Source organism: Lutjanus erythropterus, chromosome 24, assembly GCF_056507025.1.
Source record: "Lutjanus erythropterus isolate fLutEry1 chromosome 24, fLutEry1.hap2, whole genome shotgun sequence".
NCBI classification, from domain to species: Eukaryota; Metazoa; Chordata; class Actinopteri; order Lutjaniformes; family Lutjanidae; genus Lutjanus; species Lutjanus erythropterus.
This window is the reverse complement of record NC_139340.1, coordinates 5,181,525-5,206,410: the sequence shown is the minus strand read 5'-3', so window position 1 is coordinate 5,206,410 and position 24,886 is coordinate 5,181,525. Positions and strand designations below refer to the sequence as shown.

The window sequence follows — 24,886 nt, the reverse complement described above, 5'->3', positions numbered from 1 at the left end:
ACACACATCCTTTATTCAAGTAGAAGTGGAAAAGTACAGGCTCTGAAATATACTCAAAGTATAAAAGTAAAAAGAAGCCATCTTTGTTGTGTTTTGTCTTTTACATCTTGTTCTGTCTTTTTCGTCTTTCATGTTGTTCTAGTCTTGGTACATCTTTTTTGTCTTGTTATGTAATTTTCATCTTGTTATGTCTTTTTTGTCTTGTTACGTCTTGTTACATCTTTTATGTTTCTTGCATCTTTTTGTCTTGTTACATTGTTTTTCATCTTGTTACATCTTTTACTCTTGTTTTGGTTGTTTTGTGTAGTCACATCTTTTACATTGTTTTGTTTGTTGGTCTTGTTATGTTGTTTTTAGTCTTGTAATATAAAAATGTAATTTTCTTGATGATACAAAATATAAATAATCAATTATTCCTCTCAAATACATTAAAATTAAAGTAACAAAATGTAGGCAGTAAAAGTAAAAAGTAAAGTACAGATACCTCAAAAATTGCTTCAGTACAGTTATAAATATTTGCACATTGTTTCTTCCCATCTCTGTCCTCGGCCAAGGTAACAAAACAAAACAAAAACATATTTTCATTTTATTTTTATTTTTTATTCGTTTTATTAGTTCATATCATAATACCACTAGAGGTAGACTAATGAGGGAATATATTTCTATACTTTGTGTAAATTCACCCTTTAAATGAAACTATTTCCGTCCCGACAAAGTGGTTTAACTAATGCTGGGACCCGGTTTGCAGTTGATTTTATGCTCTGTGAGACTGGGGGTCACATTAATGGAAAAACTGCTGATATTTCAGTTCCCAGAGATTCAAACAGCCCAAAGGGAAAAGAGCAGCATCCTGGAGACCAACAATTAGACTCTCGTAAATCGGCATCACAAGGGAGAGACGATTTGGCCTGGTGGACACTTCCACTCAGTGATCTCCTGAGGACGGCCTGTCAGCCCAGATTCATGGCTAAAAGTATAATCTGTGCATTAAAGGGTCACAGAGGTCGCAGGGATGGGGCTTCCCAAAGTTTCTACGTGATGTGAACACAGCTTGTTACAAGTTCAGTCAAAGCAAGTTGTAACTCTGACAAAGACCAGCTTGAGGTTGTTTGGGAGACGAGTGCAAAGTAAAACATTCATAATGATGGTACACACTGTTGTGGCCAGTTTACATTTCCGTGTGTATTTGAAATAATATTTTTCAGAATTGATTAATCTGCTAATTGTTTTCTCAATTAAAACATTTTTTGGTCTGTAAAACGCCAGAAAATAGTGAAAAATCACAGATTCCCAGTGTGAGCAATAGTCCATCCCAGATATACTAATTATGTGACAAAGAAAACTGGCAAATCTTCACGTTTGAGAAGATAAAATAAGCAATTTTATACTATTTTTGCTGGGAAAAAGTACACAAATGACTGATCAGTTATCAGAATTTTCACTGATGCCAACTGGATAATCGTTTCTGCCTTCAATCTAGACTAAATTTTGAAAAACTACAAAATAAATAGTTCATTCCTAGTAATGATGTTTACTATAATCATCAAAATTTGCGCCCTTTTTAGTATTTGGATATATAGTTGGATATATTATATGTTGAAATCCTATTTAATATAGGAGGACTAGAGGAAGCTCGGGCAGGCTGCAGAAACACTGCAGGAGTGCAAGACGAGTGCAACATTGTAAATTGACAATAACAAGCTCCACTGCACAGTAAGTTGATCAGCTGTTTATAGCTGTCAATGTTCTGTCAATATAAAGTTAAGCCTGTTCTCCTGAAAACAAAACCCGCTGCTCTGAAAATACTCTGGAGTTTGAGTTCAGTGACTGCCTGTCTCACTGTGTGCCAAACTCCATTAAAGTTTTCCTCAATTTAAAGTTAGAAACATCTACGCCTTCTAAAAGATTATTGATGATTTCTTACGACTCATTATCAGACTCTTTACTCATTTGGCAAACATTCAGCATGAATTTAAAGTCAAATTAATGTGAAGCAGGCAAACAGTAACACAAATCACAGCTGGATTATACATTTTAACGGAGGACACCGCAGCAATGCTTAGTGCAGTTGTCAGAGAAGCGAGTATTTCAACTTAACATGTTTCCTCAATCTCTGGTGGCATATAATGGTCATTTTATGATAAATTACAGTAAATATATTACAGATTTCTCCTTTAATATACTGTCAATGTTACATTTTGCTCCTTTAAAATACAAAGTTGTCTGATCTATTTTTATTATAACTGTGGGAGTAAAATTATCCAGAAATCTGCTTAAAAAAGTGGTAAAGATTACAGAAACACGTAACAAAATAAACATCATTTGGGGGCTTGGGAACCACTGATTCATGCTTACTTTGCATAGATAGAGCCTGAGACTGAGATTATAATTCTGATAAAGAAATGGGAAGAAAACATGAGTAATTGTTACATATTATGAACTTCCCCTTTAATGTGTCAACAGACATTAAAATTACATCATCATTTTGCTGTTAACTGTGTCTGTACTCTCTCACTCTCACCTTTCCCCTGCTGAGAGGAAAGTCACATTATACTGACCAACACTCTGCTTGGAAAGTGATTTATGGGACAACCAGCTCATAACCAACTGCACATCTGCACTTGCCAACCCAACGCTGGCAGGGCGTAATTCACAACACATGTTCTCATGCACACACACACTTACATACACTGCATGAATGCTGGGTATGTGTCTCGACCTGCACGGCAGCTCCAGCTCGGCCTGGATCCTGTGGGATTTCGTCCAATTGGACCTCGAGCGGGACAGACCGGGTGGTCAACTTCCCACTGAGAGCACCTGCTATTGGTTAATCTCGCTATCACACAGCTGCTGCAGCTGTTGCGCAAATCAGGTGGGTCAAATTATGTATGCAGAAATCAATTTTTGGAAATGATGAATGACAAAAGGAAACTTCCTCTTCTCTGCACCGGCGTGTTCTTTTGTTTCCTGGACGTGATTTTCTCAAGCATCGTTCACATCTGGAAGGTCTCCAGTCCGACCACAGCTCTCCCACTGAACGGACCCAGTAAAGCTCCCATGAACAGGAACAAGGTCTGCCAACTTTTCTTTCATACCACTAACATCGTGGTTAGAAGACCAACATACATCAATTAAACACACTTTTGTCATTTCTCTATCAGAGGTCAAATCTCAGTCTCAGGCTCTGAATTTATTTATGTTTTTTTTTCCATGAACCAAAATAGAAATGAGATGATTAATGAGAGAGGGACTCATGAAAACATGACTTTATTAGAATAATTTCACCTATTTGAGCCCCTAAAAGTAAATAAACTAGAAGAACACCTTTATTTTTATGAGTTGCAGACCTGCAGAACCATTGATTAATAGATCAAAATCACTCAACGTGAATACTGAGACAAAGAAATGATCGTCTTGCTAAGGGTTACTATGTATCGCCTAAGATGTATAACATATAAAAGAAAAAAGAAAAATGCTCATCTCAAATTCCCATTGCCCAAGGTGATGTCTTCCCAAACCCAAATTTTCTATGACATTTGACAAAGAAAAACTAGAAATTATCTGAAATTTATGACATTTTTGTTTAAAAGATGATTTGATCAATCAATAAAATTGTTGCTGATCAATTTCCTGTTGATTGGCTGATTGTTTTAGCCTTAAAATGAGACAGAACATTTGGGAAAAAAAGATAAAGAAATGGGACAAATGAAAAGTTGAATTCATGGGCACTAAAGTGAATGAATGCAAATTTTTAAGGGGGATACAGCTGTAGTGTTGATGTCAAAGAAGCAAGTTTTTCAACTTAACATCCTTAACATCATGGTCATTTTTCTTACAGTAAATATATTATATATTTCTAATTTAACATACCGTCTGTTATGTTTTGCTCCTTTAAAACGAGAGTCTATTTTTATTACGACTGTAAGAGTAAAATTATCCAGAAATTTGCTAGAAAAATGGTAAAGATTAGAGGAAAGTGTGACAACATAAACATAATTTGAGGGGAAGTACTTTTTCATGCTTATTTTACATTTTGGTCCACAAGAAAAATAAAGTTGCAGCCTGAGACTGAGATTGTAACTCTGATAAAGAAATGGGAAAAACATGTGGAATTGTAATTGTAGCTGGTGGACATTGTTCTTGTTCCTGAGAGTCTTTGCTGTTACTGAATGTCCTGCAGTGGGAAGGATGACATTTAAAATCTTACTCCATGTGAGCGATCAGCTGTTTCTTTAACTTGGCCGTTCTCCAGCGGACAGATGGAAGCTAGTACAACACCCATATATGTGAACTTCGTCTCTGAAACATGTTAACCCAGGCGCCTGCTTCTGTCTCCTCCCTTTCTTCACGCTAACAGCAGCCATTGTATGGAAGAACAACATCCAGCAATGTTTCACGGCCCTGAAGGCATCGTCTGCAAACGAAAAAATGACCTCATGGAGTCTGTTACAGAGGATTACTCTTGTGCCATGCTTGTGTTTTCCAACATTTCACCGCAGAGAAATTCAATGCCTGTTTGACTGTGCAAAGAGAAAAGACAAGAGACGGACAGATGGACAGACGGAGGCAGAGGAAGGAAGGAAGGAAATGCGTGTCAGATGTCCATGGGAAAGTGGACCATGAGGGACTCTAATAGGATGAAGTGCACAGACAGGCTCAGTCCCAGAAGCCTGCACAGACACGACATGCCAGTTAAAACAGGCTGAAATGTCATTGTGTGACGAATGAACTCCTCCAGAGGTTTAGGAGTGTAAAGTTCCTCCCCAGGGGCAACAAAAACAGTTTCCCTGGGGGCTGAGAAACAGCAGGGGTACTTTGGGCTCAAAATACCAAATATGTTTAGCTCTAAATTGTTTAGCGGAATATAATGTTTCAAGGTTTATTAATCGTTTGTTCAGATATCTGTTCTTTTTATGCATGAATGCACATTTAGATTATTAGCAATTTGATTTGAATATTGAAAACTGACCGTGTCATAACCTGATGCACCAGGCTGTTCATAGCTAGCTAACTAATTAATCTTAACTCTGTGCAACTAAAAGTTGAAGATTGATTGACAGATGGTTCAAGCCTACCTACAAGAGTATATGTATGTTTTGGATTTAGATATAAAAATATTAAGAAATTAATTTTGTTTTTTGGCATATTCTTAAATAGATGCACAATATGACTGGGTTTGAGATCTAAAAAAGGCATTTCATTTCCTCTTGTCTTAAGCTGACAGGTGATGTTTTCATCAAGTGAATAAAGCACTATATTGATGAGTCATATGGAGGTGGTCAGGGTGGATGTTTGGTCACGGAGACTGGGATTTGATTGAGTCCTACAAGCATGTTAGGTTTGGACAACAAAAGCATTTTTGTTAGGGTTAAGAGAGATCCTGGTTCCAGTTAAAAGTTAATAAAGTCAACATGCAGACCACAATCTTTTACCACACTTAAATAGTGCCAGTGATCTCTGCAACATCTGACATTTTAGAGGAAAACAAATGGAATTTGTTGAGTTCAGTGAATATTTTACAAATGCAACTTACCAAATTATGATAATTACCAACAGTTCCGTATTGTGTTCATTAAAAAATGGGGAAAAAATACTTTAATTTTCCTTTTATGGCCAGATTTTGCATGCCTTTTAGTCTGTATTGGCCTAAAAAATCCAGTATAATTGTTGAAAGGAGGTGAAGACTCAGAACAATGTATCTGTCTGACTTTTTTGCTTTTTTCCAGCTTGTGTTTCTTACAAAACTGACTTACTGTTGTACATTAGTTGCATATAAAAGTAATCTCCAGGACACAGAATGCATGTAAATACCTGCACAGGCACACAACAAACTGTCAGGGCAAGCAAGTAAGGGTTTTATCATGAAAATGTAGCACATTAAAAATGTCTTAAAAATGCAGAATGCATGAATGCATTCATTGCATTAAAGTGTCAGAATTTTAAAAATCACAAACTTGATTAAATATTGCAGAAGACTCCTGCAACTGGATGTAACTCCATCTACACAGCAATAAAACAAAGCTAGAAGCAAAGAAAATTATGGTATTTATTTTGCTGGATGACCTTTTATGTGGCTCTCAAGCCTCATACTGCACTGCCAAACTGACATTTTATCTCCAAACTGGCAGCTCCACATCTGTGCAAGCAGATCTTCCTTTTAAAAAACCTTGCAAAAGGCTGCAGCTGTGAGTTTTCCTGCTCATACTGTATATGATGTGCAAAGAGCAAAGTGCATGTCATCTCACAAAACACTGTCAGAAACATGCAAGTGGCACCAGATTTGCTTATTGCATTGTATTGCTATTAGCATCAGTGTTGCAATGATGGTGTTTTTGGAGGAAGACTAGTCATAAAAACCTTCAATTAAAGAAACTAGAATTTAACTCCACTTTCCAGACCATTGCAACCTGACATGCCCATATGTAGACAGTCAAAACCAAGTCACTCCTTGTCTGTAATTACTCACAAAACATCTCATGACTTCTCATGACGTCAGTCTTTTAGTTTGGTACTTTTAGTTTGTTGCACGCAAAATGTTAAGGCACATTATACCATTATCAAAGTATGCCTTAACCAGATCTTATTTTACCTCCGTCTGAAAGCTGCAGTCCTTATTTGGAAAAGTGAACACTGCAATAACAAGCTGATCTAATTGTCCAATGATACACTATAAGGAATCTAAGGTATTTGTACAGTTCAAACAGTCAGCTTCTCAACCTTAAGGCTGGGTTGCACCAACAAGGATTAATATTTAAACCAGATTAAGTCATAGTTTAACTTTAAATTATGTTGCACCAATTAATTTACCATTTAATTTATTCTTTACTCGAAGATGAAATACAATTCTGCTGCACCAGTTCTTTGAGCTCCACTTTAAACTTTGATTGAGTATTACCTTTGAACTTACACTTGAAGAGGTAACTGACTTTTTAAAATCGATTTACCTAACAAACATTTTGTCAACTTTTTAGCTAGGTAACATAATATATCTTTTCCTTTAACTTTTTAGCTAGCTAGCAAACAGGGTAACATTTTGTTCATCTTTTAGCTAGCAGATAGCAGATAAGATTTTGATAATCTGTTAGCTAGCTTGCCATATATAACTTTTCTTTTAACCTTTTAGCTAGCAAGCAAACAATGTAACGATTTGTTACATTTTTAGTTAGCAAACAAAATCTCTTTTATGCTCACTAGGTCCCAACACAACTCAAATTTAATTACTTTTATTGATTTGTGTATCTTAATTTGGGTGAGCAATAATCTCCATACTAATTAAACTAATTTTACATTGATAAACTTCTCTATTTAATTTTGAATCTAAATTTACTCATTTAAAACTCTGGATAGAACTAATCTTGGATTAAATTCATCTTTGTTCATGCAAACCAGTCTAAAACAAGTTGAAAAAGCATGTTTAGCCTCTGAGTCTGCATTGCCTCTTTAAGTGATGTTAGACATTCAATTCACACAACCAACAAGTGACCCCGACTGCCAATTAAACCAGTGGGTTCAACCATTAACACCCCCAGCTGCAGTTCTGCCCTCTTGGGACAGAACCAACAGGCTGTGTGGCATCACTTGACACTTCAAACAGAGGCTGTGACAGCTGCTCCCCAGTCAGACCTTAATCCATGTTTGAATAAGCCGAGAGCTGAGGGTAAATTAAAGTTGACTGATGGGGGGCTCCATGAGCGATTCTTTGAGTTCAGAAGACATCAGCTGGATTCTTAGAGCATCAAGATCTGACATAGTCTGGTTTCTTGGCTGCAGTCCAGAATAAATGTTGTCACTGTGTGAAGAATTCAGGCAGTGTGGAGAAATGTGAGATGCAACAGGTATAAATTATCAGCAGCTAGAGCAATGTGTGCATATTTCACTTTATCTCCTTTTTAAACATTTTTTAGATTAATTTTTTTCAAACATGGGACAAAACTATTTTTCTTGTCTTTGAGGCACTGCTGGTTCTATCTACCATTTCTATCTGCACCTTCACATTCTTCCTGCTAGCTATCTTGATCATTTGTTCTCTTTGCAGCTGATGTAACTGATAGGGACCAATAATTTTGTTCAATCCACTCCAGCAATTTAATACAGTACTGCATTTTCATGTAGTCACGGGATGCACAAGAGACAGATTAAAAAAGAATAGTCAAAATTGAAAGCAGCAGAGGCTGAGAAATATGATTTTTAGTCTTTAGCGTGGGTCAAACTCCACAGCAAAAAGTCAACTAGAATGGGCGGGATGGAAACCGTACCATTCTAGGGCTGTACAGTGTGATATATACATTAAATGTCCTATCTAGAAAAAACACAGTCTGTGAGTGAAATCACCAGAGTAGCACCAAGCAATCCAGCCTTTAGGGCTTTCTGGCAGAAAGGGTTAATTGGAGTTAGCAAGGACTACATTGGGAGAAAAATGAAATAAATAGATAATTAAATAAATGAATAAATAAATAAATAAATAAATAAATAATACAGCCTGAACCCAATGTGAACCTGCGAGAAATAAGGCCCAACCTAACCCACACTTGTCAGGTCCTGTTGGGTCCTGGGCAAAGATCTCAAGCTCTAATCCTAGTTAATATTAGTGCACATGCAATTAGTTTAAGGATATTTAAACTAAGTAAGTTTCTTACTGTATGGAAAACGGCTGCCATGATTTCATTTTGTTAAGAATTTTGGAAATATAGGAAGACTGCACAACAAACAGTGAAGTTAAAAAGTTTAAAAAAAAAAAGATTAAATAGGACATTTTTTGAGTAGAAGACAAAGAAATTGAAGAAAATTATGGCAGAAACATTAAATCAGTGCTGTAGTAATGTACTTAGGAAGGAAGTCTACTTTGAAAACCACAAACTGATGTTTTTACATGTTAGTTTTTGTACAGACTAAACAAACGTTAACTAGTGAGCTTTAGAGGGGGTGGAAGCCAGATTTCATTTTCTTTGAATGGGAAAAGCTGTTTCCCTCTGTTTCCTGCCCCCATGCTATGCTAAGCTACACGGCAGTAACATATTTATCACACATGTGAAAATGGTATCAATCTCCTCATCTAACATTATCCAAACAAGCAAAAATCTAATGACTAGTAAACTGACTGGAAATCGAATTGAATGTTCCTTTTACGCTTTGCTTTTTGTTTTCCTCATGCTGTTTTCCATCTTTGCTGATGTCGCTATGGCTGCAAGAGCTCACCACTAACTGAAAAAAGCTGATTCCTGGCAAACAGGAAGGACTCTAATTAATGATATGTAATTGTAAATTGCCCCAATATGCTGTTTTTGAAGAATAAAGTGCACGGACTCTTGCTCACAGAGTGGGCAATTTCCTGCTGACATAAAAGTCTCTCTTACACTTTGTCTCACTGTCTCTGTCTCTGCTCATCCCTTAATGGTCGGCTGAGCACTTGATTACCACCCATCAAGTGTTACTGGTGTGTGAGGGTGGGCGACTGACTGTGCCCTCCGACCTCTGGCAGACTCTGAGCCGCCCCGTCTCATCCAAGTCACAAGGCTCTCTTGTTACTTACCACGACACCGTTGCCCTCTCTCCCAAACCGAGCACACAATCGCCACACTCTTTCATCGGAGCGGACCATTTTCCCACCCACAGCCGCTATCATAAATGCCATCCGCAGCCCATCCTCCCTGCCACAGATGGGCCGATTGTTTCTCTCGCTGTGACTCTGGAAGCCATGACACCACTCGCCTCTAAATCCACACAAAATTCCACGCCAGCTGATCAAAAATTGTGAAACATGATGTCAAGTAGATAACCCAGGACAGAAATGCGTGACCGGCATGCAAGAGTAGGATGTGATGGGAGAAATAGAGTGATTATTGCTTCAGCAGACGTATGCTGCATGTATGAAACAATCAATTCTCATGTCCAGCCCAGACTGAATGATTATGATGATAATGAGCATGAAGGCAAATATTACAACTGACTCTTCCTCTCATCCTCCTACAACCCCCCACCCCCCTTTTTAATAATTTTCGAGCAAACTTGGTACCAACTTTCCTCTTTTGTGTACTTAGATATCCTGCATGATAGACTCATCTATGTTGAAAAGAAAAGATGATTTTTAAGATGTTAAAAAATGGTGCTTTGGGACCTGTAAAAGTGACATATGTCTACATATCACATCTTAAGTTAGCTAACACAAGCTAACTAGCTAGCTAATTTACATCAATTACTAGCTACCTGATTACATCTGATAGCTAATGTTATAGTAAATATGCTACATTCAAATGGAACTTGTAATTACATCACAGAAGTCGTGAACAGCACGTCTTGGAGCTAACATGAGGTTCAAACTAGTTAGCTAACGATTGATGTAGTGTAGTGATCTATAGTCACATATTAAGTTAGCTAATGTCTACGCTAGGTAATTAGATAGCAAACAATAGATGTATATTACTTGCATATTTAACTAGTATTTTGATACCATTCTACTCTGCCTCTGATTGGCTTAGCCAGATATTCTTGCCCTCTCATCCCTAAATCTACCCAACCCTAACAACCCAAAACCAACAAGGGCAATGAGTACTAGCCAATCAAAGTCGGAGTAGGGGTGGTCATGACTTCACCATCCTGGGAAAACAAATTTTGCATACAGGCAACTGAAAGAGGAAGCTGACCAAGGTTCTGCCAGGTACCAAGCTTGTTCAACTGTTATTGGATCATGGAGTGATTTAGGATGGGTCATTTAGGACCTCAGCCAATCACAATTATACGGAAAATACACAACTACATAGTCTACTGAAAAATAATGAACTGACAAAACACTAAACGTCCCATTTCTCCCCTGGTGGGGGCAAAGGAATGAGGAAGCCAATGCAGGTGTATGGGAATTCCCACCCAATAAAAACAGTCTAACGACAAGAACACTGATGTTTCATATCCTGTGCTGCACATGCAGCAGCATATTCGTAAAAAGTGTCAGTTTAAGAGTCAGCTCCGGGGTCGTCTCATTCACCACACTTATCTGTGTTTTACAGCTTTCCAAATTTTAGCTTCAAGTACGGTTTATGTCTGAGTTTAAAGGTTATCCAAACAAGAGGGCTACTTGTGGCATATGGAAAATAACAAGACTATCTGCCACTTAAACCTGGAACATTTACGTTAAATATTCCTGTGGGAAAGCATATGATAAGGATGGTTTTTATGGAGCAAAGGTCATACTGTAAACCCCTGAGAGTAGAGTCTATACAGCAACAATCCCCCCGACGAAGACTCCATACTGCACAATTTATGAAACCACTGAAAGGCTGGACATGGGGCCTCTGGAGCATTTCCTGTCTTAAGGGTTTATACTGGGGGACAGGCTTTTGAACTATGTGTATTATATGTATTTATAATGCTTTTCTTAAAGGGATAGTTCAGATTTTATATAAAGCTGTTATATAAGCCAAATATTGCTCTGTCTTGCTCAACCGGACTCCTTTGGTATTAACACTCATTTTACCTTGCAGAACACGGGAGTTGCTTGTTTTCCACTTCACTAAAGTCACATAATAACACAAACTAACAAAGAAGCCGTCTTTCCCAGCAGGAAACCACCATTATGTGAGTCAAGCATCACTCTCTCCAAAGCAACCAAACTCCAAAAGGAAAATCAGTAATTTGATAAATTGTTTTTACCAATGGAGTCTGGTATGTTTGCAGAGCAATATTTGGCTTATATACCGGAGTTTTCCCATCAGAAAAGGTTTAGTTTGCCATCAGACAGCCTTTTCCGTTGGGAAACCACTGTAATATAAGCCAAACATTGCTCTCTGCAAAGCCACCAAACTCTATTGGTAAAAATATTCCATTTTAACTGACAAAACACCTGAGGTTTCAACCCACCTATTCTGTGAATTTGGTGAATCCAAACTAACCTTTTGAAACACAAAAGTTGGACAATAACATACAACCTAACCAATCAAGGTAGCAATAAAGAAGCCACTCTAGTGTTCTTCAAGGTAAAATTCAAATTAATTATGGATTTTTTTTCCAGTGGAGTTTGGTTGAGTGAGACAGAGTGGTATTTGGCTTAAAAATTAGCGGTTACCTTTTGAAAAAGGTTGTCTTACTGCAAGGTAAAGCAGTAAAAACATTCTAAATACAACATACATTTCAATGATACTGATTTTTTTGTTAAGCAGTTCATTGTGTAGCTTCCTATACCTATACTCCTGCTGCTTCTTCAAACTGGGGGCCTGTTGACCGCCATCTACTGTTGGTAATACACTGTTTATGGATAAATACCTCATATAACCTTACTTCAAAAAATATGAACTAACCCTTTAAGTGCTTATACGTGTTTGAAGCAGCCAGAATGGACTTGGGTGCACATAATCAGAATATTTAGTGTATTTTTTTTTTAATTTAGTTTGGTATTCTCAACCTTTGTTCAAACCTTGTAACCAAGAAAAGTCTACTACTTTCAAAGAACCTGTAACGTTGCTGTTGCTGACCATTGCTGACTCATCACAAAAAAATGGCGCTTTTGCAGATGGAGTTCTGCACCGTGCAGCTGACAAGACAATCACATGAAGGTGGCATGCAGCCTGGGACAGTGACGTGAACTCGCGTGTTGCGTCATGCGTTTCGTGCTAAAACAACCTCCTCTGGACGCGTGCAGTGGACACAAAGTGACACCACAACAGTAGCAACAGTGACTGCAATGACCACACCGCTGGTTTTGCATGTTTTAACACATTTGTTGTTCAGATTGTGACATTTAACAATATTGGCAACCATTTCCCACCTTCCAGGCATCTCTGGGTTCAATGCATCCATTCATGTCAATGTATTTTGGAAATTCAACTTGCAGAGACTTGAAACATGCCTGAGTCACAGCATATATCACAGCAGTCATCACGTCTACTTTTATTTCTGCATGTTGACTTATTGTTGTATGCCATTCAAATCACTCTGCACCTACAAATGCAACAAAAATGTAACTTTGGCAGCAATAAAAGCAAACATGTTGTTCATTGTGATGGATGACTTTAAGGGGAACTCTTGGTGGGGAGTCCTACTACAAGAGAAGTTTTATAAATGCTCAAGAGCCGAATAAATTCTGATAAAGTGGCTCAAATATTTGGGTTTAAAGGGCGAGAAGCTCCAGACTACATTTGCTGCTACGAGCATAACACACCTCAATCTAAAAGTGTTTGTACACCAAAATTAGCCCGTAACAGTGTCAAACAGGAACTATTTCTATTCTTATGTAATTTTCGCCTTGTTATTCTTGCTACATCTTTTGCGTTGTTTTCATTTTGTTTGAAATTTTCATTCTTGTTACGTCTTTTGGCTCCATTGTTGTCTGAAACAAGACTGATCTGAAAATGTATGGGCAATAAACTTCAGATATTTGTTTTAAAATACAGGGAGTAAAAGTGAGGCACAGATGCCTGAAAAATAGTACAGTAACAAAGTATTTGTACTTTCTTACTTTCCATCTCTGCATTTAAAGCTGTAAAGTACTTGCGAGTGCATTTAAAATGGCTAAAACATGCAAAATCAATAATTATGCGGGTAAATATACCCAAAACAGCAATAAAGTACTTGGACACGTGTGTTACCAAAACAAACACCGCACAAACACACACAGACTAACGCTTAAGCATCGACAACAAGTGACGTGACATCAGGTTCAAAATGTATCTCCACACAGGATACATTCTAACTTGCCGGGGTTACCTTTCCAGTTACTAACTGACACGCACGCAGCACGCCCGGGCTCATGCGCTCTTTCAGGCAGGAGGTGACACTCCACCGGGAGACGCCCGTTTTCCAGAGACGCCCAGCAGCTGTCCTGCAGCACCTGGCAGAAGCTGCGACAGGGCAGGCGCGGGGGCGTGGCGGGGGAAGGGCACCTGGGCGCCAGGAGGAGGCAGAGGAACCACTCTGCGCTGTGGTGACACCCTTCCCTCGCAAGCCACGCCCACTCCTGTAGGACCGCCCCCACCTCCTCCACAGATGTGTGGTTGAAAAAGTTGGGCAGCGTGAAAAATTTGGGCCGCTTGCCAGAACAAATGGACCAATCAGAAGGTGCGGGGAGACAAGGTGGGTCAGAACCATTGATGCGACTATCAGGGGGGGTTAGCATGGAATCCAAAACACCTTCAACAGTCTTATTGATTTTAGAAACATCACCTATAATCCCGGTTTCACCTTTCAAGACATGTGACCCTGACACATTCCCTACCCCAACCACAGACCCCTCCTCCACCCTCTCCCCTCTGAACTCGTTTGTATTACCCGTTGCGTTAGGGTTAGCGCTCTCCACCTTCTCTGTCAGGCCTCCGTTAGTAGTCCTGGCGGTCGGGGTTGTGTCCCACGCCTCGACAAACTTACGGATTCCTGTGGCCATGTTGATGATTTCCTCCCCAACCCCGGATAAGTCATCATCCTCCACCTCCTCCTTCTTCTTTGTGGCGTTGGCTTTCGTGGCCGCCCCTGTTGTCATGGTGGCACCTGTGGCACCTGTGGTCCCTGTGGGTGTGGTGGCACCTGTGGCCCCTGCTGTCACGGTGGCACCTGTGGCACCTGTGGCACCTGTGGTCCCTGTGTGCGTGGTGGCACCTGTGGTTCCCATCTCAGTTGGGGCCTCTGTGGCTGGTTCCTCATGTAAGAGCCAAAACCAGGCCTCCAGGTTCCCAACACAGAGAACCAGGAACAGCAACCACGACCGGATCATCAACATGCTGCCGGCTCCTGCAACAGTCCTCCGAGTGTGTCAGCCTGCACTCCACACAGTGCTCTCACTGTTTCCCCACGAACGCCACCTGTTAGCCAGCCGGTCAACAGTTAAATCCAAGCTGTTCAAGGGCCACTGAGCATCCAATGAGTGAAAACAGAGACATAAAAACTCTCCTCACACTCAGAGACCCTCCCTCTGGATCTCACAGTGCATGGCTGCTGCAGGGGGAGACCCCGGTGTGGAGGCAGGCCTGCTACACCGCTGATGGAAGTCATTGGTTACTCAGAGTTGCCCCAACACACACCAAAACTCCTCCTCTGTGTGAGTTGATGAGTGGGTCCCCTAAGACCTTTTCTTCAGCATGAAGAAAAAGCATGCAAGCGTGCGTGTTACCACAATGACACACCCGTCCTGCACAGAAATAACCTCAGTAAAATATGTAGTTTTTAAATATATACAGGCCATAATAAACAGGTTTAGTTCACATGGTGCTCAATGTCTAAATTCCAAGTGGTCACGCGTATCGAAATGGTCAAGAACATCAAGTTCAGAAGGGCAAAAAGCTGAACAGCAGCCTGCTCGGTCACCAAGAAGTATTCAAGAAACAGTAAGAAGTTAACTGTAGGTTTTTATTGAAGAAAGGCAGCAGTGATACACAAGTATGGAGGCTCATTTTTGCCAATGTGATGAAAAAAAAGATGTTGTGAGTCATTATAATGAGACTTTTTTTAGTTAGTGTCTCAAAATAATAATTAAGGTAGGGTTAGGGCAAAGGCATGTTTAGGATAAGTCAATATTTTGAGATACTGAGTCATTATTTAAAGAAAGTTTCTCATTTTTCTGAGGCAGTAATTCTTTTTTTTTTGATTGCTCTGTTTTAACAGGCCACTAGGAGGCACAGTTGATTGACAACTGCTTCAGTTTGAAATTGTGTTTCAGCTCGTTACAACGTATGTGGAGATCATGTTAACGTAGGTGGAACTTTACAAATCTCAGCTGGTTGCATCTGGCAGTCGTGGTGATATTGCAGTAGGTGCTTCACCTACAAAACTGATAAGCAATACATTAAATAATAAAAAGTTATCAGCCAAACATTTACTTTTGCTCACCATGTTTTTGCATACACAATTTTCACAGAAAACAACTCTGCAACTCATGCGTCAAAATTTTCATCAGCTTTCCAAGTTTTTGTTCCGACTTGAAGGGGTATTCCTGTGAATTTTCCCACTCAGGAACTTGTTTTTCACATTCTTCCGACCTCAAATGAATGCAGGATAAGCAATGCTAACTGGTTGTTGCCTGCAGCTTTATATTTACTATACTTCACTAAATCAGTCAAGCCTATTTTAAGTAGCGCTTCTCATTGTCAGCTCATTTTATGACAATCATAAATTTCTAAAGTTTGAGGTACAACTCAGAAAACAGACCTCTACTTTTATATCCTTATTTTCCAACTCACCACTGCTTTTCAGCAGCTCTTCTTTCAACTACAGAATGACTAACATGCAAGAAATGTGGCTTTTGTCTTAATGGTTTCATTCTGGAATAAAACCACAACACAAATGACAGTGTGGGAAATTCACAAAATCCTGAGTATTATATACTCTTAGAAATAAAGGTCTTACTAACTAGAACTTATAAGGCTTCTACAGCTTGTACCCATTGCAGAATCATTTTTGGTTCTTTGTAGAACCTTTTGTACAGATTCAACCAGGGAGTTCAACCTAGAACCTATAACAAAGGGTTATAGCAAAAACCATCTGTGAAAGGTGTCATCCAGAACCCTCTATGAGAGTTTCTACTGAGAACCATTCTTTGGTTTATTGGTTCAAACCAGAACTTTCTCTGGGCGGTTGTATCCAGAACCTTTCTACTTTCTCAGGGGGCAAGAGGGTACAACAAGAACCCACCAACGGGATTCTACCAAAAACCTTTATATATTCCAAGGGTTCCATCTAGAGCCCACACAGGTGGTTCTACTGAGAAACCTTTTCTATTCTATATGGTACAAGGAACCCTTGATACAAGCAAGGATCTCAACCATGTTTATGGAACTATTTCTGCCAGATAGGGTTCTTTGGATGTAAAAAGGTTTTTAATGTTACCCTTAGAACCTTTGATAAGCCTTTTCTTTGAAAAAGTGTCCTTCACAAGGACTTCTCTCTCATCTTTGCATATACGGCTTGTGAAATACTGATAACTTTTACATATTCAGGGAACTAAAACGTACCTGAGAGAGTGAACAAGTGCACATGGCACACTGAGGGAACCTGCTGCAGAACACTAATTATTTAGCTTAAAAAAAAAAACATGTTTTATGATGTGATAACATTGACATGTCGGTGCAATTCAGTGACAAGTGATGTTATGTGCGATTTAACTTTCTGGTAGTTTGTGTATACATTGTGATTTACAGCAGCCGGAGTGTGAGGGATGACTGATAGGCAGCAGCTGAGACGGCGAGGCAGCCGGGGAGGAGGGCGTATCTGATTGGATCGATGTCTTAAGCTCCGCTCCCGGGGGACCGACTCCATTGCCTCATCGGAGAAAATCCTCGGAAAATGTACCACTTCCAGGTTCTCACAGATGGATCCCCCCACCGACATAACCCTCTTGTCCCAGGCTGCCGCCGCCACCGCCGCCGCCTCCTCCTCCACATGGCCCTGTGTGCCCCCATCATCCAGCTACCCGTCTCATCTGCCAAGCTAGGACATCCAGCTGTTACACATTCCAGCCCTCAGACCTCCCACACCCACGCCGCATGACATTTGGAGGTTTGGAAACTGCTGCATTTTGATAATTTGTGCATTCATACAACGCGGCTACTGCTGTCAGCATATGTGCTAAATGCATCCTGTCAGAGTGAAAATAAGAGCTTATTCTTCAGACTGGAAGATTTGGGGAGTGTGTGAAAGCCAGCTGTCATAGATGAAGTGTTTTGGCTCTGAGGTCTACAAAGAAGAAGAATGATGCTAGTCAGTGCATCAGTTGTTCCTCAAAGCCTCTTAAAAAGTTTAACGACTCAAGATTCACTTGATCAAACTGCTTGGATGGATGTTTTACGCTTTGCATGCACAATTGAAGGAGAAATATGTCACATATTTCCTGTAATAAATCTTAAATGACTATAATGTGTCATCATAGATTGATGCTAAGTTGCAGCTGCAGTCTCCTCCTTTCAAACTTGTGTTATTGTTTGTCCGTCTCAGGTGTATTAGACTTCAAATTAATGCAGAATTTTTGCAGAAAGAGTAAAGTCTCTGTTTATAACTCATAAGCTATCAATCTCAGCTTTATTTCTTTAATTTCTGCAAAGAAAACTAAATGACATTGCTTGTTTTTAAAATTTAGATTATTTCAGATATTAACTTAGTGAACTTAGTTAGTAGTGAAGACCTGAACCTCTGGTTAATTAATTAAAAACTCATCTCTAATGCAACATTCATTCATTTACTCATTTAATACAAACTTCCTGCAGCTTTTTGTGTTCATTATTTGTGTTAAATTGTAGAGCTCAGCAGTTGTTCTGTTACTGTTATGCACTGAATAAAACGTGATTTAGTCAGAGATTGTCAGATTACTCAATAACAGAAAAAGTGTCACTGCAGGAAAAAGGTTGGAACATGAAGAACAGTGTGTTCCTGCAGCAACAAACACAGTAATGTTTTGGATGCATGAGGGCAAAATCTGGGACAAAACTGCACGAAACCCTGTTGAAAATTATCTTAACTGATCTGCTCTACTAAAAAAAAATGTGGATGTAGTCAGACAAAAACAGGCCAAATCTGGAAACACTGAGCCTTCGATATATTCTGACAGCCAGGGGATCTATGTATTCATATACAAACAGAGCATGTAAATGAAAACTGTACAAAAGAAAGCAGTTTTTCATGCTGACAGATAATCAAACAAAAGCTCATACGTCTCAGTCTTGAAGTAATTACCAAAAGCAATTACAGAGACTGTGTTTTGGGAAAAACTAGACTTCCTGTTTGGTTTGGTTTCTTTCTCTCTTTTCGTCTACGGTGATTGTGCCATGAGGTTTCTTTCTTTCCCTCTTCACTGCAGAAGAATAAAAACATGTGCATCTGAAATTGCTAAGTTAATGAATTTCTTCAGAAAAATGCTGATATTTCTTACATAAAAAATCATATTCTCTCTCATCACCTGATAGAGAACATGCAAACTAAACATTGAACTTTTCAGATATCTGGACTTTGAACATTAAAACAGTGTAGTAAGCTAAACAATGTACTGCTTTGGATAGGATAAGCAACAGAAACATATTTTACCACTTAAAAAAACAACAACATCCATTTACATGCACACTACATTTAGAGTATTTGCTGTCAGACACCCTTTTTCAATGGGAAACTACTGTTAAAAAAGCCAAAATATCGCTCTCTCAAAAATAACCAGACTCCATTAGCAAAACCACAAATTTTACCTTGCAGAACACCTCAGTATCAATCTGTTACAGTAGTTTGTGTTTGTGTTAATGTGCACTTTGTTGAATCCAAAGTAATCATTTAAACCACCAAAGTAACACAATAACACAATCAAATTAACTAGTCAAGGCTGTGGCAAACCAGCAACTTCTGTGTTCTGCAAGATAAAATTTGTGTTTTTGCCAATGGAGTTTGGTGGCTTTAAAGAGAGTGATATTTGGCTTATATAAAAGGCTGTCTGATGGGGAAAATATACTAAACATAGTGTAAAAATACTAACATTATTTTTTTCTAAGTGGCTAAAATTACTGCTGACCATTCATGCAATGTGTTTATTGCTTAAAGGAGCAATATGTAACTCTTGTGCATCCAAAAATAAGCACAGCAGTCCAAATAGTGAGTTGGAGTCACAGACTTTATATCAAACAAGTTGAAATCCTATTTAATGTAATATCTGTGGTTGAAGAAAGTTGTCTCCCCACCTCCCTCCCTCCAAAACTCCAGGAAGCTCAGGCAGGCTGCAGGAATGCTTCAGGAGCACAAGGCAAGCTTGACATCGTCTGCCTGCCAGACTCCATTAACATTTTTCTCAATTTAACCATTATGAACATCTACGCCTTCTAAAAGATTATTAATGATTTCTTACAACTCATAAACAGACACTTACTCATTCAGCTAACATTCGGCATTAGTTTGAACTCTAATTAATATGAAACGTTCCTGAATATTTCAACTTAACATGTTTCCTTAATCTATGTGCTCTCACTTTGGCTAAGTACCTCATACAACCCCACTTCAAATAATCCAAACTATCCCACTGAGACAAAACACACAGATCTTCCCGGATGGTGCGTTCATGTTCAACACACTCATCAATATATCACCGTTAATGCCCTGCAGACTCTCCCACATACATGTTAACCCCCCCTCTGTGTTCCCTCCACTTTTCATCACTATCAGCTGACAGCTGCTCTGACCTGCAAAGGGCCACGAGTGGGGCAAGTAAACACACCGCAGCATTATGCTTCAGTGAGTTAGTGGATGTCGGCTTGTGACGGCACCTGGTGCTTTCCCTGCACACACACTCACACATACATACATACATATGCATGCAGCTATACACAACACAGAACATTCCAACACTACAGCTGCACGTTTAAAGCTCCAATGGGAATGTGATGTCTACTTAAAGAAAATATGCTCTCCTTAACCAGCCAGATATCATCAGTTTGTGACTTTTGCTGTCTTTTACTGATTCCTTAAATTTCCCACGACGCCTTTCAGCAGCCCCCATGAACGTGCATCATCTGAACACGCTGAATTTATTTTGGGAGGAAGCCCTCAGGTTGTTTTCTGCTACTTTTTAAAAATGATTATTTCCTGAAATCCTCTACCTACAGACGCTGGCAGGCAGATTTTGTTATCGTTGGACAGAGCGAGGCGAGCTGTTCCCCCTGTTTCCAGCCTTTGTGCTTTTATTATTTATTAAACTGCAGGTCATGTTCTCAATTAATCCATCAAAATGTAAGAAAATCACCATCACAACAGTCCAAAACCCAAAAAAGCATTACATTTATTTTTAGTCAAAATCTGCAGCAATTACTGTTTGAATTTCTGGCATTTTTACTGCATCTCTTATATTAAATATGATTTCAACTTATTCAATAAATAGTCCATGGCTCCAACTCATTATTTGGACTGCAGTACTGATTTTTGTACCTGCAAATGATACATATTGCAACTTTTAGAAGTAGGAGAATATTTTCAACACATTAAGGAAAACTCCTGGTGAAGCAATTTGGAGACGATATGAAAAATTATAATCTGAAAAGTAACTAGTAATTAAAACTCACAAACACACAAATGTAGTGGAGTACAAGTAAACCAGTATATTTGTGTACAAGGGAGAGAAAAAAAGAGGTAAAAAGAAAGAGGGAGTGTGGAAGTTGCAGCTGTACTAAATTACCAGCAGCGGAGGGTCTACATCTCCCAAACCTCAAATAATCACCATGGCAACCAGATTCCTCCAGAGCTGTGAGGCTGTCAGGGGACTTATGAGTCTGTGTGTTTGTGTGTTTGTGTGTGTGTGTGTCTATTACTTTTTTCACATCACCCAGCTTTCACTTTGACAGAGCTTTGAGGTCTTGTTAAGATGATCGTTTTTTAAAAAAATTGACTCTTCCTAAGCCCCGCCCCTTTTCGCTCTCTGTTCCAACAACAGCAGTTGAACAAGTTTGGCACCTGGTGGAACCTCGAACAGGTTCCTCCTTTTCCTGAACTCAGATATGGTCTGCGCTTAAACCGTCCATGTTGAAAAGAAAACTAATATCTGAAGAAGATTAAAAGATGTTGCTTAGGGACCTAAGAAGGCAACATATATTGTTACATCCTAAATGTCCAAAAACGCTGAACAGATGCAATATTTTGTTGACCTGTGTACTTGCACAACCCGTAATGGGAGTGAGAAATGAAGTCGGTGCATGTGACTAACTAGCTGGCTAACTTACACAGATTATTATCTTGCTTGGTAGCCACATTAGCTAACTTAAAATGTGACTGTATGTCAACAACAGCTTTTAACCATCTTCAAAATCTGTTTTTCTTTCCAACACTGACAGGCCCAGGACACGGCATATCTAAGAACAGGAAGCAGGAAAGTTGACCGAGGTTCCGCTCAGTACCAAGCTTGTTCAACTGTTATTGCAGCACAGAGCAAAAGGAGGTGGAACTGAAGAAGGACTGATTGATTCAAATCTCCATATTTGGGGTTCTGTCTCTGTTTAAGACCGTGAGGAGGAGGAGGAGGATGTACAGGGTTCATACCTGTCACCAGGATATAATCAGACAGTGATTGGTTGCATTTCCATCTTTACAACTGATGCAAACACTAACTACACAACTTAAAGGTGAACATACTTTTAGAGCCGTTTATCAACGCTTTTTTTCTCTTCCTTTGCCTCATTTAACCTCCTTTAGCCTTCTTATTATCTGCAATGTCTTATCTAATAAATACAAAGACCCAGGATAACAGGAGAAAGTGTGTATGCATGTCCCTGCTGAGGTTTCTCAGGCTTGACAGCTTCATCGTCTCATGTTTAATTGGTGTATCATGTTTCTGTCTCACCGAACGTGTTTTCCCAGAGGGACACCCCACAGTTCTCACATGTATGATCTCTAACCATAAAACACACACGGGCTCTGCAGTTGATCTCAGCAGGAAGGTGGCAGTCGGTGAGAGACTGACGTTTTCTGCTGTTATTTATTGAAAGCCTTGAAAGAATGAGGCTTGTTGTTCTCATGAGGCTCAAAACAGATTTTGTCAGAAGCTGCACCTCGAAGAATTAGTAAGTTAAGTAAAATATTTGACTCCTGCAACAATAAGAAATAGTCTTTAGAAGGAAAAGTCATTACAGTAACATGATATGAGTGAATTGTACAAATATTAGTGCAAAAGAAGTCCAGTAGTACAACCCCAGCAGCTGTGACTCATGAATGTAGGTGCAGCTGCAGAATGATATAATAATCCATCCATGTGCTCGCAGTACTTCTACATACCAGCAGATGGCAGCAGCACAGCAGCATCTACTACACAGGAAGAGACTGTGCTGATCACTGCTTCTAAATCTTATTCTGAAAATAAAGTAAGGAAATAATCTAGTGCATCTACCATTTTAATTGCAAATATCACTTACAGGAACTTTTTTGCAAAAACTTTGATTATGGAGTCAAAAACTAATTGCAAGTATTTTCCTATCAGTAACTCTTTGATTTCTTCTACCAGAAGCACTTGTGTGCATTATAAAAGGATGTTGCATTAATTAACAAAATCAATAAATGACTCAGTAAATAAATATGCCATTAAATGCACCACAAATAATATTGAAAATAAATTAAACCACTTCTGTATTAATTCTTTTTTCATTTTCACACTTTTTATTTCCCTGCACTTAATTATTCCTGTATTTCTTTCTCTATTTTCCCCTTAAACTCAAAGATTCAAGTTTATCTAAAGAATAAAAGATTAGTTTTAGTGGGTGTCAAAAGATTAGTTGTCTTGAAATTTTGAGTTTTCTCAACTTTTTTGTTTTTACAGTGTATATATGGATAGAAAGCTTTAAATCACAATCAGAAATACTTTATTGATCCTGGGGGGAACTGATCATGTTACACATGCTCCTGTTCAAGAAAAAAAATACATATATATACATATACATACACACACACACATATATATATATATAAGCAAAAATGTACACATTCTACTACAATATATAAAGGTATGAGACAAAAAAGAAGTAATAAAAATGAAATGTAATAATGATGTAAAAAAATGTGCATCATGCCACAATAACCCATAATGATGTAAATAACAATGTATCACACAGGTGAATTATTTCATAGAATTATTATAATGACAGTCAGTGGCGCACAGTTGAGTATAAATAGAGAATAAATGATGTGATTATAAAACAATAATGCATACAGATGAAATGCTGCCACCTGCTGTCTAAAGTCTGCAGTGCTAAAGTGATAAACTAATAAACTAATGTAAGAACTTGTCTGCAGTAAATCTGCACAAACGTTTGTGTAAATAAGATTTAAATCTCACAGAAATCTGTCCAGTCTGACAGTAAATCACTGATTTCTATCTGTGCCTCCCAGTTATCAAATAACTGAAATTCTTCAAAGCAAAGAGGCAAAAAAAAAAAAAAAAAGAGCTCCCCGTGGGGCATGTTGGCAGAGGCAAGGCAGAAATCAACACCCATGACACCCCACCCTGCGGTATGTCCAAGTGGGTTTTCTGGCACGGACAGAGGCAGGGCATTTGCAGACAAGAGGGTGTGAGACGGTTCGGTTATCGAGGCTCAATGCACGATTCATCAAGCAACACGGGAGCTTGAGGACAAGACAGTCGACTCCTTGTTTGGAGAATCCTGATCACTGAATGAGGACGTTTGTTGCAGAAAGCAGACAGTGAAGAATAATGGGAGGTGAGGATGGTGGCGTCTTTTCAGTGTGAGAAAGTCAAAATAAATGAGAAGTTTTGTTCCAGATGAGACGAGATAAATGCTGCTGCAGTGACTGACAGCAGAAAATTAAAAGTAATTATGAGCTTATGAAGTGATTAGAGGATAATTTAGTCCCACATGGTTAAAATTTAAAAAGATCTTTGCTCAGCTGTGGAAGCCCATTTCTGCCAGTGAAAGAAAAAATATATGTCCCATGGTAAATCAAGATTCTGAAAAAAAAAAAAAAAAATGACATAAAGACTCAAAATGATTGTGACATAAAAAGTTGGAGGTCTGAGATAAAAGTCATAATGAGATAAAGAATCAAAATTATGAGAGAAAAAAAGTCATAATTATTAGATAAATTATAATAATGACACAAAAAGTCGACATTATGAGATACAAAGTCAAGATTATGATGAATAAATCTTAATTACAAGATTAAAAATCTAAATTTTGAGATAAAAAGTCAACATTATGAGATAAAAAGTCAAATAATGATAAAAAGTCAAAATTGTGAGATAATAAATGTCAAAATTATGATATCAAAAGTATAAATTATGGGATAAAAATGTAGAATTGTCCATTTGCTTCGGTGGTCACACCTCTGCGACCGGCACGACTTTTCCTACGATCTGATGTACAATTTGTGAATGTAGAGTGAACACTGTGGCTGTGGGTGTGAGTTTAAGAGAAAATTTCTAGATGATTTTACAGCTCCTCTCCACTCTAGC

At 38.7% G+C, this 24,886-nt stretch overlaps 1 protein-coding gene across 2 annotated transcripts in view; it reads right to left on the bottom strand.

The window, feature by feature from the left end:
• Positions 1-14,900, bottom strand: part of LOC146304570 (uncharacterized) — a 36,549-nt gene extending 21,649 nt beyond the window's left edge. For both annotated transcript variants that reach the window (XM_084713500.1, XM_084713499.1), the window contains exon 1: positions 13,693-14,900. In XM_084713500.1, coding sequence (XP_084569626.1) covers positions 13,693-14,698 — 1,006 coding nt within the window. In that variant the 5' untranslated portion in view covers positions 14,699-14,900. The remainder of the gene's footprint in view (positions 1-13,692) is intronic.
• Between the last annotated feature and the right edge of the window lie 9,986 nt (positions 14,901-24,886).